This window comes from Rhincodon typus, chromosome 1 (assembly GCF_021869965.1).
Source record: "Rhincodon typus isolate 14 chromosome 1, sRhiTyp1.1, whole genome shotgun sequence".
Taxonomy (NCBI): Eukaryota; Metazoa; Chordata; class Chondrichthyes; order Orectolobiformes; family Rhincodontidae; genus Rhincodon; species Rhincodon typus.
In genome coordinates, this window is record NC_063332.1 from 111,014,554 (window position 1) to 111,028,780 (window position 14,227).

At 41.9% G+C, this 14,227-nt stretch overlaps 1 protein-coding gene across 3 annotated transcripts in view; it reads right to left on the reverse strand.

Moving 5' to 3' along the window:
- Window positions 1-14,227, reverse strand: part of fras1 (Fraser extracellular matrix complex subunit 1) — a 423,924-nt gene that overhangs the window by 101,497 nt on the left and 308,200 nt on the right. For all 3 annotated transcript variants that reach the window (XM_048599246.1, XM_048599242.1, XM_048599254.1), the window contains 3 exons: window positions 13,876-14,123; window positions 8,877-9,013; window positions 291-453 (listed from right to left, as the gene is read on the reverse strand). In XM_048599246.1, coding sequence (XP_048455203.1) covers window positions 291-453; window positions 8,877-9,013; window positions 13,876-14,123 — 548 coding nt within the window. The remainder of the gene's footprint in view (window positions 1-290; window positions 454-8,876; window positions 9,014-13,875; window positions 14,124-14,227) is intronic.

Sequence of the window (14,227 nt, forward strand, 5' to 3'; positions counted from 1 at the left end):
GTACTATTGGTCAAAATTAAGTCCTATATCAAAATCATTGAAGTTAATGTCTGCACTAAAAGTAAAAGATGAAAATTTAACTACTGCCAATCACCTTTAGCAGATTCTTGGAACTGCACACTGAGAGACACCAGGAAGAAAGTCATTCATTTGTGAGATGTGCATATGGAGTTAACAGATATATCAGGTCCAATCTTAACTCACTCAAATTTCATTCAAATAGAGAGTTAAAAATCTTGTATGGAGTCAACCAGCAGGTATTTTCTACCATAGCCTGGTTCTGTACTTACAGTAACTTCATCTCTGACATTAACATGTGGTGAGTAGTTCTTAGCAGTAGTGATGGTGATAGTAAACATTTGGTTATCGAGGCGATTGTTATCAGCATCATAGACAGTAAAATGGAAAATATCAGTGATAGGTTGATCTTCAGTGTCAAAATCTGTCGTATATCTGTTTAGACAAATAAATTATGCAAATAGCAAGTTTAACCAAAGATATTTGTTTATCAATTAGTCCACACAAATATTCTGACGTATCAATATCAAATGTCTGGTACATGTGATAAACGTTACTGAGCATTCTACAGATGTCACGTTGTGAAACTATAACTTAAGTTTAATCAAGGAAAGATTTGGATCATTAAGAAACAGCAATTGATGCCTCAAAGCAGTAACTGATAGCCTACAGTCCTTTGACTTAACATCATTTTACAGGAAAGAACAGAACCTGTTAAGAATACTTCTCAGTTAGTCTATTGTGATAAATCCACAACAGTCTACAGCACAGAAGGTCAGTCCCATCATCATGTCTGCTCTGGCTCTTTTCTAGAACAATCCAAAGCTAACTCCAGGAAAGAATTGAGGAAACACAAGAGCACAGAGGGGGCTCTTTAACGTACAGCTTCTTTGCTGGTTCTTTGAAGCTGTCCATTTTTGTCCCAAACTCCAGCTTTGATCCCCTAGCCCTTCAATTAGTTCTCTTTCAAATCTTCAATTGACTTTTTAAAAGTTCCCATGGGACCTAATTCCATACCTTTTTAATGAGCATACTTCAGGTCTCAACAGTCCTTTGTGACATATTTTCTCTAATTTCCTTCCAGTTTTCCTGCCAAATATTTTACATCTATTTTAGCTTGGTTATTGACCTAATTGAGAGAGAAACAGTTTCTCCCTACTCCATCAAAATGCTTCATAAGTTTGAATACTCCTGTCAGGTCTTTCTTTAATTTTGTCTGCTTTAAGTAAAACGCCCCCAGTTTCTCTAGTCTCTCCACAAAAGTGAAGGCTCTAATCCCCTGGTAATACAATTATTATAGACATTTTCTAAATTGCCTTACCAGCTTGCTCTGTCACATTCAAGTCCCTAACACTAGCAATCCCGAAGAAACGTTCAATATTTTGTTATGCTGTCTGTCCATATTGTTTCACCCAAAGTTATCACTTCAGTTTTGTTGGCAGAATCTGCTTCTATAGCACTGTCTATTTTTAACTAGCTCAAAAGATAGTGAAATTTCAAACTAGCCTAATATAAATTACATTTAAAATTGTGCAATCTTTTGTGCCAGTTAACAGCAGTATCTGGGACGTTGCACCAAACAAACTTGAGCCACTGAGATAAAACCCCAGGCACTAGGTACTTCAAATTTAACAGCGTCACCATTGACTTTCTTTGTCACTTTCCTGTCCTTTTCCACATCTACTTTACCGAATGATGAGTACAAAAGTAAGGAAATCTTGATGCAATCATTTGGATTTGATAAGGGCACATCTGAAATACAGTGTGGGCCTCCAAATGTTTTCAGGAATTTAGAAGGATAAGAATCTTGTTGAAATGCATAACATTCTTGACTGAACTTCTCAAGGTAGATACAATATGTCCGATTCCTGTAGAATCTAGTGGTTATAATCTTAGGATAAGGGGCCACGTATTTAGGACTGACACTTGGCAACATTTTTTCAGCGAGTATGGTATATTTGGAATTCTCTATCCAAAGGTTGTGGATGATCGTCATTAAGCATATTCAAGACTGAATAGATTTTTGGTCACTAAGGGGTCAGGCAGGGAAAGTGGAATTGAGGTAAAATATCAGTCACGATCTTATTAAATACAGCAACAAACTGTTTAATAACTGGCACCTATGGCAGCGTGTGTGTACCGGTTGACCATTTATTCCGATTGAGCAAGAGGTCCACATAATCATAGAACTTAGCTCAGTACAGCACAGTACAGGCCCATGATGTTGTGCCGAACTTTACCCTAAACCTACAGTCTAACCTCCACCCCTACCTTATACTAACATCCATATGCCTTTCTAGTAGCTGCTTAAATGCCCCTAATGAGGCCGACTTCACTACCCTCTCTGGCAATGCATTCCATGCCCCGACCACTCTCTGAGTAAAGAACCTACCTCTCACATCTCCCATATATCTACCTCCTATCACTTAAAACTATTGCCCCCTCGTAATTTCTACCTCCACCCTAGGAAAAAATCTCTGGCGATCCATATACGTCTGATCATTTTGTTCACCTCTATCAAGTCACCTCTCATCCTTCATCGTTCTAAAGAGAAAAGTCCTAGCTCTCTCAACCTTTCCTCATAAGACCTTCCCTCCATTCCAGGCAACATCCTGGTAAATCTCCTCTGCACCTTTTCTAACGCTTCCACATCATTCCTGTAATGAAGCGACTAGAACTGGACACTATACTCCAGATGTGGCCAAACCAGGGTTTTGTATAGCTGGAGCATAACTTCACGGCTCTTGAACTCAATCCTTCTATTAATGAAAGTTAACACACCATATGTCTTCTTAACAACTCTATCCACCCAGGTGGCAGCTTTCAGGGAACTGTGGACATGAACCCCGAGATCCCTCTGCTCCTCCACACTGCCAAGAATCTTTCCGTTAACCCCGTATTCTGCTTTCAAATTTGTCCTTCCTAAATGAATCACCTCACACTTTTCAGGGTTAAACTCCATCTGCCACTTCACAGCCCAGCTCTGCATCCTATCAATGTCCCTTTGTAACCTAGAACAGCCCTACACACGATCCACAACTTGACCCACCTTCGTATCATCTGCGAACTTACTAATCCACCCTTCCACTCCTACATCCAAATCATTTACAAAAATCACAAACAGAAGAGGACCCAGAACAGATCCTTGTGGTACACCACTGGTAACTGAGCACCATGTTGAATATTTTCCGTCCACTACCACGCTTTGTCTTCTAAGGGTCAGCCAATTCTGAATCCAATCTGCCACATTTCCCCCTGTCCCATGCCTCCTTACTTTCTGCATGAACCTACCATGGGGAACCTTATCAAGTGCCTTACTTAAATCCATGTATACCACATCCACTGCTCTACCTTCAACCACATGTTTGGTCACCTCTTCAAAGAATTCAGTAAGGTTTGAAAGGCATGATCTACCCGCACAAATCCATGTTGACTACCACGAATCAAACTGTGCCTAACCAAGTGATCATAAATCCTATCTCTCAGAGCCCTTTCCAATAATTTGCCAACCACTGACATAAGACTACGTCATGAATAATCAATGTAAAAACACACACTAATTCACATCACCGTTATACTTTATTTACAGCCTAAATCAGAAATAAAAATGCAACTTTGTCTTAAATAAAATTTACCAGCAGAGAGCATTCTCACTCATATTCTCAACTGACTATTCAGACATTGCGGAGATTGCGAGTAATACAGTAAACTTCCGGTATCTGAGATTTTTTTTTGCCGGTTTATCAAGAGTGCAGGTTCATTTAAGGTGCTGGGTAAAACAAAGTTTGCTGTAGTAGGGCAGGCTCAAAGTCCACCTTGTCTAACTGTGCTCCTTTTTAAAAATATTTTCCTTCTGACTGCATTTGCCCCAATGTTCTCCCATTGTAATAAACTTTCTTTGCCTACTTCATTCTCGAGGACTATACCTCAAGGCTGCTTCATTCCTGGTTGAGTTAGAAATGTCCTGATCAAGAAAGTTCTCCAGTTCACATTTCACGAATTCTTCATAAGCCTTGTCCTTTACAATGTTCATCCCCTAATCTATATTATGGTATTAAGTCACTTATTAATTCTACTTTACCATTTTTTTTTACATTTTCAGAAATGCCTGGATATTTGTTCCTCTATCTATATCTCACTATTTTGATCAATAGCAAACAACTATTAGTGTTTTTTTTTCAGTTCATTAACACTAACTAAACAGTTTCAGTCTTTGAACACACTAATACATCATCCCTCTTTAGAACTGTATTACAATCCTTGAACATACTGTAGTCATCCACGCCAAGCCAACAACGCAATCCCCTCCCACATGCTGTCTCTATAATAGACATTATATCATATCCCACTGTGGTAGTTTGAATCTCTAACTTGTCACCATAATTCCGACATTAAGACAAATGCATACGATCACTAACAGTGAGCTTTGTTTTCCTCTTTTATGTAATCCATTCCCTTTTTGTATTCTTTGCTGTCACTGGGCTTCTCTAGCTAAGCATAATTCAATGTATTTCATGACCATATACTCTATTTCTTTTGCTTTACCTAGTCTTAATAAAAAAGACATCAAAAGTATGCTGAAATGTCACTGTTTTAATAAATATACACTAACAGGACTATGATTATGCTGTTCATGACAATTCACAGACTGTAGGCAGAATTTTTCTTGGTTGACTAAGTCTCAGTTTTGCTGAGTTACATAGAGTGCTTCCCTCCATGAGGTTTAGCAGGTTTTCTCACCACATCTTGCCAAACATGTACTATTATCGACATACAAGGGGAGGTGATGGCCTAGTGGTATTATCGCTAGACTGTGAATCCAGAGACCCAGACAACATTCCAGGGTCCTGGGGGTCAAATCGTACCACAGCAGATGGTGGAATTTGAATTCAATAAATATCTTGAATTAAGAATCTAATGATGGCTGTGAATCCGTTGCCAATTGTTGGGAAATACCTATCTGGTTCATTAATGTCCTTTAGGGAAGGAAACTGCCATCCTTACCTGGTCTGGCGTACATGTGACTCCAGACCTACAACAATGTGGTGACTCTTAACTGCCCTCTGGACAATTAGGGATAGGCAATAAATGCTGCCTAGCCAGTGACACCCTCATCCTGAAAATGAATAAAGAAAAGAAATACCCTGCCCTTTTGTCTGAATCTAGCCCCATTTTACCATTCACCATACAGAGAACAACTCGCTACTGCCAGGATATGCTGAAATGGACTGGCATCCCTGGTGCCACTGCCATCCTTAAAAGGCTGTACACACCCAGACAAGCTCTTGCTCCGGAGTTGCCCTGCACAGTTCCTGACATTTTGCCCAGATGTGGCAGACAGGGGAAATTGTCTTTGCAAGCAGGGACCTGGCGATCTGACAGATCAGACTGGACTTCCTTGTCTTTCAGCATGGAAACTGGAGGCTATGACACCAGACCATGCCAGCCTGGTCTGAGTCAATGCAGTCTCAGCCATCTGGAGGAATGCCCAGCACAGAAGGAAGAAGGTCAATGCCATTCTCCACTCTGTCAGCCTAAATGCCACCATCTTCTCTCCGATACCTCACACTCACTCCCTCCCTGAAACTGTAACCACCTCTCATCACGGATTATGCACTATGGCTCTCTCTATTGCCTGCAACATCTTCCCTCACTCGCTATCATTTATCTCAAACCCAGCACCACCAACCCTGCATGGCCTCTGCACTGCCTACTCATTCACTTGGGACACTTCCCCACTTGCAGCAGAAATAACAGCCACGCCAACCGCTTTTATCTCCCTTTATATCTGCCTTTCTCCCAATCCAGGAGGAAAACAGCTCCATTAGGGAAGAGGGAGTCAAGACTGGGCTGCAGTCAAGGTGGGCTGCACAACACCCAGCTCCTTACACCTCACGAGAGGATCCAGACGCTGACCTGTCGAAGCACCTGGACTGGTATCAGAGACTGCCTTTGATCCACTGATTGTAGGTCACCTCTTTCAATGACTAAGGACAGCTGACAACCATGGCTAGCTTCTTGATTTTGTATTTGCACTAAATTATATTGCAAAAGAGCAGTACTGTAAGCCAAGTAGCTCCAACTGAAGGGAAAGGTAAAAAACGGCAAACTGATATAAGGCAGGGATTCTGAGAGCATCCAGCTAAGCTCAAATTGAGGGAGCACTAAGACAGCCAAGTGACCAGCCTGGTCCAGTCTGTGAATCCAAAGCACCCTCAGTGAAGTATTGCAATGACAGCTGTAATATGTAGCCCGAGGTGCAGAAGCAGCCTGTAAGTGGATCAGAAATGCGCCATGAGGATTCTTCGAGGCTGGCACATGTCATCATGCCACTCTCTGTGGACTGGTGCCCACGGAGCATGCTGAGATGTTGGTGCTAAGTATCAAACATGTTGGCCCTTTGGAAAAAGCAGCAAGCTGAAGTTGTCATGTACCCGCTCCGATTTCCACATCGAGAATTCGCAGTGTCTATTTTGCTCATAGTGGATTGTACAACAAAAAGCTGCATATTAATGAGGTGAGATTTACAGTTAATAAGGCAGTTAACAGGCAATAATCCCTCTTAGTAGGCAACTATCTCATCTAGCATCCAAACTTGTTAAAAGTTGAAATGAGTGTTCCCAACACGGAGATAGTTCTTACTGAATCTGCCACATTTCTCATTTACCGTCTACATCATTCAGGCCCATATGATTCTATCCTGTGATTTTTTTTTTTTTAAGAACATAATCATTTTGTCATATTCTCTACCACATGCAATTCTGATTCCAAAGAGAGGTGGCTGAGTGTGCGAGGTACTGTTGCTAAATACCTACCACCTACCCCAGTTCTTAATAGCATTAGATATTAAAGTTGCAAATGAACATATCCTCACATTTACTGGAGATAAATTATCCTGAAGATGACCTTGACATATAATTAGGGAATTAATGTAGCAAAGGAAGTTTTTCAACAACCAACAGGAGGGAACGTTTGTGAAATGCTTTTACATTCCAGTAGATCTTGAGCAGTTTTGTTCACAGTATTAAAAACAAAGACATTTTGATGTTTGGGTGTGGATAGTTAATACATACATCTGAAATCTGACTCTATACTATTTAAGTCAAAATGGTAACGTGTTTATTTTAAATGGATTAATATCTCCACTGAAACTGAGGAGTGGATGTTTAAAGGAATATATGAAACATTTGCTTGCCAGCTTCCACAAAGTATTGTTCGGGCCAGCGTACTATAGTTTTGCCAAGGTGAAGCTGTGTTTAATCACCTTCATCTTTTCAGGACCACTGCATCTCATTGCTGTAAACAGGCATCTCCTGAGGAAATGATTGGGACAAACCTACAGATTAACAGATGCTTGTAATGTCCGCTCTTGGCGAAAAGAGGTTACTGAAGTCATAGGAACCAGCAGCATATGAAAGGCACAATTTTTAAGGCAAAATTGCTTTTACTTTAATAGGTAACCCATCTTGTTGTGACTTGTTGTTTTATGTATTTTAATACCACAATGTATGTAAGTTTACCTGACATAAAAGATGACCCAATTCTGCTGGCCCCATAAATGCTTTTTTTCATGTTTTTGGTTTTTCCAGCCACACCCTTCTGTGTTTGCATTAGTAATCAGCCTCAAATGTTCACCCCTTGAATGCATGTTTTGCTTAGTGAGCGCAAGGGATCAAGGATGTGAAACAGATTGCTGTGGCAAGATGTGCGTCAACTTAAGACAGACCCAATCCTTGCATAGATGCCGATAATATTTCAAAATCTTGAACAACCCGCAAACAAATAGATACTTCATTTTTATATTCAGCAAAAACGTCAATCCCTGTTTTTGGAAGGATTTCTTTTTTTAAGCCTTCAATGGTCGGCTTATATATTAATATCTGTGGTACTTATGCCAGTGCGAACTCAGCACATAACCTGCAAACCTAACACTTTGAAGCGTGATGTAATGCTTTTTTTGAAGGTGCTGGATATCTTTTTGTGTTTAGAATCACATTAGTCACTAATTTTGCATTTGTATGTTATGATGTATCAACAAATAAGGGGATAATGTGTCTTTCAGTGTGAGCAGAAAAAGATAGATGGTCACATGTTACATGTCCAAGCAATTTCTACACGCAGCCTCACACCTCATTTATTGACGCGTCCAAACGTGGAGATGACTTTTAAAATGTGACTTCACATATTTCATTCACCATTGTTGCACAGATAGCAGCAATGCAGTTTTTGACTTCATTCAAATAATGTGTTTAACAGCAGTAATAGCTGATGTACTGCGAGGTTTTTTTGCATAAATAGAAAATTAGCACCATCAGAATTACTGGACCATTGAAGCAAAGCCTTCGGGAATTTTGTTCTATTTAGTGCACTCTTTTCATTGACTTGAAGCCTCTAATTGGCTCAGTGAAAGGCAATTGTATCTAACATTCCTACAATTGTTCCTGGAATATATCTAACTTTAATTCTAGCAAAGGTATTATCAACTTTGTACGCAATAATCTGACTTTAGGGACAATGGTCTGTTTTCTTGAAATATTATATATAAATTGCTTGATACATTGCAAACATATCACATCAGAGGTCTTGATGGGGGGGCTGGGGCGGGGGGGGGGCGGGGTGTGAAATCAGCCAACACATTCTATAATAATACAAGTCTGTCTTTTTAATCAACTAACTTAGATTCTGGACTTCTAATATAAACATATCAACTAACATCATTCAATCGACTAAAATTTGTTTTAAAGTTTACCGAGGAGTATTAAAAATATTGAATTGTAGGCAACATGAAGATCTCCTTTTACAAGAAGAAGCGTAACTTGTATATTACATACGTTCTGCGTTATGTTCAATCCTTTTACCTGATTCTTTGGTTATCAATATCTTCCATTGTAAAAGTTGAAAACTCCAGCAGTTCCTCACCACGATTAGTGAGAATACCATACATGGGCAGAGAGATCAGCTGGATCCGGATTTTACTGTTGGGAGAATTATTATCCTAGAGAAAAAAAAAGGTAAATGTTATGTTCAGCCAGTTGGTTCCTTTTTAAAATTTATAATGATTTCCCATTACACAATTGTGAAAATAATGTTAATATTTCTGGAAAACTCAAAGGGGTTAAATCAAAAGCATTTACTAAAGTAAGACCTCAAAATGTGGGTGAATTGAGGTTCTAGCAGCATCTATTGGGAGAAAGCAGAGTTAACCATGAATCTAGTGACTCTTTAGAACTCGTCTTGACCATGGATGTCCAGTCCCTATACACCTGCATTCCCCATGCAGATGGCCTAAAGGCCCTCCGCTTCTTCCTGTCCCGCAGGCCCGACCAGTCCCCCTCCACTGACACCCTCATCCGCTTAGCCGAACTTGTCCTCACCCTCAACAACTTCTCTTTCAATTCCTCCCACTTCCTACAGACAAAGGGGGTGGCCATGGGTACCCGCATGGGCCCAAGCTATGCCTGCCTCTTTGTAGGTTACGTGGAACAATCCCTCTTCCGTACCGACACTGGCCCTAAACCCCACCTCTTCCTTCGTTACATTGATGACTGTATCGGCGCCGCCTCGTGCTCCCACGAGGAGCTCAAACAGTTCATCCACTTCACCAACACCTTCCACCCCAACCTTAAGTTCACCTGGACCATCTCTAATACCACTCTCACCGTCCTGGACCTCTCTGTCTCCATCTCCGGCAACCACCTGGAAACCGATATCCATTTCAAGCCCACCGACTCCCACAGCTACCTAGAATACACCTCCTCCCACCCACCTTCCTGCAAAAATGCCATCCCCTATTCCCAATTCCTTCGCCTCCGCCGCATCTGCTCTCAGGACGAGGCATTCCACTCCCGTACATCTCAGATGTCCTCGTTTTTCAAGGACCACAACATCCCCCCCTCAGTGGTCGAGAATGCCCTCGACCGTGTCTCCCGCAACTCATCCCTCAAACCCCCTTCCCGCAATAACAACCAAAACAGAATCCCCTTCATCCTCACGTACCACCCCACCAACCTCCGGATCCAACGCATCATCCTCCGACACTTCCGCCATCTGCAATCCGACGCCAACACCAAAGACATTTTTCCCTGCCCACCCTTATCTGCTTTCCGGAGGGACCACTATCTCCGTGACTCCCTTGTCCACTCCACAGTCTCCTCCAGCCCCACCACACCCGGCACTTTTCCCTGCAACCGCAGGAAGTGTTACATCCCAGGCCCCAAGAAGACTTTCCACATCAAGCAGATGTTCACCTGCACATCTGCTAATGTGGTATACTGCATCCGCTGTTCCCGTTGTGGCCTCCTCTACATCGGGGAAACCAAGCGGAGGCTTGGGGACCGCTTTGCAGAACACCTACGCTCGGTTCGCAATAAACAACTGCACCTCCCAGTCGCGAACCATTTCAGCTACCCCTCCCATTCCTCAGACGACATGTCCATTCTGGGCCTCCTGCAGTGCCACAACGATGCGACCCGAAGGTTGTAGGAACAGCAACTCATATTCCGCTTGGGAACCCTGCAGCCCAATGGTATCAATGTGGATTTCGCAAGCTTCAAAATCTCCCCTCCCCCTACCGCATCCCAAAACCAGCCCAGCTCAGCCCCGGCTCCCTAACCTGTTCTTCCTCCCACCTATCCCCTCCTCCCACCTCAAGCCCCACCCCCATCTCCTACTTACTAACCTCATCCCGCCCCCTTGACCTGTCCGTCCTCCCTGGACTGACCTATCTCCTCCCTACCTCCCCACCTACACTCACCTTTACTGGCTCCATCCCCGCCTCTTTGACCTGTCTGTCTCCTCTCCACCTATCTTCTCCTCTATCCATCTTCTATCCACCTCTCCCTCTCTCCCTATTTATTTCAGAACCCCCTTCCCCTCCCCCATTTCTGAAGAAGGGTCTGGGCCCGAAACGTCAGCCTTCCTGCTCCTCTGATGCTGCTTGGCCTGCTGTGTTCATCCAGCTCTACACCTTGTTATGACAGATTCTCCAGCATTTGCAGTTCCTACTATCTCTGACTCTTTAGAACTGTTTGTTTGATTTGTTTTAGCATTTATTAGAGTAAGGTCCCTCATGGTAGGCTGGTCTAGAAGATTAAGTCACACGCGATCTACGGGGAGTTGGATACAAAACTGGTTGGTCATAGAAGACAGAGCGTAGTTACAGAGTCATAGAATCATACAGCACAGAAACAGATCTGTCGTGTAACTCATCTGCATCAACCAGATATCTCAAACTGACCTAGTCCCATTTGGCGCATATCGCTTTAAACTCTTCCTATTCATATACCCATCTAGGTGCCCTTTAAATATTGTAACTGTACCCATATCCATCACTTCCTCTGGCAACTCATTCCATGTATGCACCGACCTCTGCATGAAAAAGTTACCTCTCAGGTGCTTTTTAATCGTTCCCTTCTAACCTTAAACCTATACCCCTCTAGTTTTGGACTCCCCCACCCTAAGAAAAAGACCTTGACTATTCACCCTATCCATGCCCCTCATGATTTTATAAACCTCTATAAGGTCACCCCTCAAACTCTGACGCTCCAGGGAAAAAAAGCCCATCGTATTCAGCCCCTCCTGACAACTCAAAACCTCCAGTCGCAGCAACGTCCTTGTAACTCTTTTCTGCACCCTCTCAAGTTTAACAACGTCCTTCCTATAGGTTGGTGACCAGAACTGTTTGCAGTATTCTAAAAGTGGCCTCACCAATGTCCTGTACAGCCACAACGTAACATTTCAACTGCTATACTCAATGTTCTGACCAATGAAGGCAAGCATACCAAATGCCTTCTTCACCATCCTGTCTACCTACGACTCCACTTTCAAAGAACTATACACTTGCACCCCTAGGTCTTTTTGTTCGGCAACACTCCCCCAGAGCCCGACCATTAACTGTGCAATTCCTGTCTTGGTTTGCCTTACCAAAATGCAACACCTCACATTTAATACAATTTTGTTTTGGAGGGGTGTTTTTCTGACTGGAGGTCTGTGAGCAGTGATGTTCTGCAAAGTTCAGTGCTCGGACCTCTTTTTTGAAACATATATAAATGATTTGGATGAAAATGTAGGTGGCCTAATTATGAAGCTTGCAGGTGACATGAAAGTTGGTAGAACTGTGGATATTGGGGAAGCTTGTCAAAGGATACAGCATGATATAGATCAGTCAGAAAGCTGGGCGGAGAAATGATAGATGAAGTTTAATCTGGGCAAATGTGAGGTAATGCATTTTGGGAGCTCAAATGCAAGAGGAAAACATACAGTAAACGGCAGGACCCTCAGCAGCATTAATGTACAGTGGGATCTTGGACAGCAAGTCCATAGCTTCCTGAAAGTGGCAACACAATAGATAAGGTGGTAATGAAAGCAGATGGCATGCTTGCCTTGATTAGGTGGGGCACTGAGTATAACAGTTGGCAAGTCATGTTGCAGCTGTATAAAACTTTTGTTAGGCCACGTTGGAGTACTGAGTGCAGTTATGGTATTGATATGACAGGAAAGATGGGGAGGCTTCATAGAGAATGTAAAGAGGTTTACCAGGATGTTGTCTGGATTGGAGTCAATTAGGTACAAGGAGAGGTTGGACAAACTTGAACTGTTTTTGCTAGAGTGATGCTGGATGAGGATGGACCAGATGGAATTATATAAAATTATGAGAGGCAATGGATAGGGTGGATAGTCAGTCTTTTTCCCAGGGTGGAAATGTCAAATACTGGAGGGCATAGATTTAAGGTGAGAGGGGGAAATTTTAAAGGAGATGTGCGAGGTAATTTTTTTTTTAAAAACAGAGTGTGATACGTGCTGCCAGGGGAGGGGGACAGAAACAGATACCACATCAACATTGAAGAGGTATTTAGACAGACAGATGAACAGGCAGGGAATAGAGGGATACAGACTATGTGCAGGCAGATGGAATTAGTTTATACAGACATAGTGGGCAGAAGGGCCTGTTCCTGTGCTGTACTATCCTGTGTTCAACAATTACTGCATAAAGCATTGAAGTGGTAAGCCACTGAAGAGTTAGTATAGCATTATCATTAGGCATAGCATTCATATAAGAAGGTTTTCAATTGTGCATGTGGACTGAGATCCATGAGTCCTCCACATAGTGAGTGGCCTTTCCTGGTTGTCAGGTTGAGAGAATGGGCACAATATTTTGCCCTGAGTGAATAGGGAGGGAGCTTTGTTTGGGCTGTTCCAGTGAATGCAATTGTTAGAATGATGGTACAGTCAAGTAATGAAACTTGGTGCAGTTGTGCTTCAAGGAAGGGAAGCAAAAAATAAATAGCACTCAAGAATATCAGAGTGAACATTTCTCATGATTCACAGCTTGAATTAGGGTGAAGAATTAAACAAATCCCTCAACCATAGACCTTCTTGACTGACTGCAAGTTTGGAGTCTAATTAAGGATTTTAGGTAAGGTGCTATTTCTTACAATGGTCTATCTGCCTTGGTACTTTTTGTTAAGTAGAAGAGTGGAAATAAAAATACAGAATAAGTGAAAAGTAAAGCAAGATTAAAAAGGATAAAAGCAAAGGACGATAAAAGAAATCAAGAATTTTTAAGAACATGTAGGAAAAGTGAAATATCACTATAAAGGCCAGGACAATAAAAGTTCATAGCAAGGAGGTTCTGTTCATATTTAGCAACCAAAAGATAATGGCAAGTTTTATAATAGCCTCTGAGAATAAACTATAACTTCTACCACCTAATAAAACAGAGTATAGGAATGCATTATTTTTCTGGAAAGTTGATATGTGTTACTAAACTATATTTTTAATGAGTCAAAAATACTGAGAACAGAATGCAATAAGCTAAACATGAGCTAGCTATTGGTCAGAAAAATTGAGCTAACATACAGTGTATGCCAGATGAGATCTTGTTATAGTTTCAAAGCTCTTTGCGGGCACTGAAATGGTCAATAGAGATTCGGGTGCAAGCATTGGTCCGTCACCATCTATTGCTGAGATGTGAACTTCCAGCAGCGTTGTTGCCGTAGTAACTCCATCTGTGACTAAGATTTGCATCCTGTCTTGAGTTGTTGGGGTGCCACCGTGAATGTAATGAATTGCGTTTCGTGCGATATCATCATGTGTAAAGGTATCTCCTGTAGAAAATGAGAAGGTAATCAAAATGGAATGTCATCTACAATTAAGCTCTTAATAATAAATCCATAATTTTTAAGGGGTCTTGTGGGACAGTGGCCGTGCC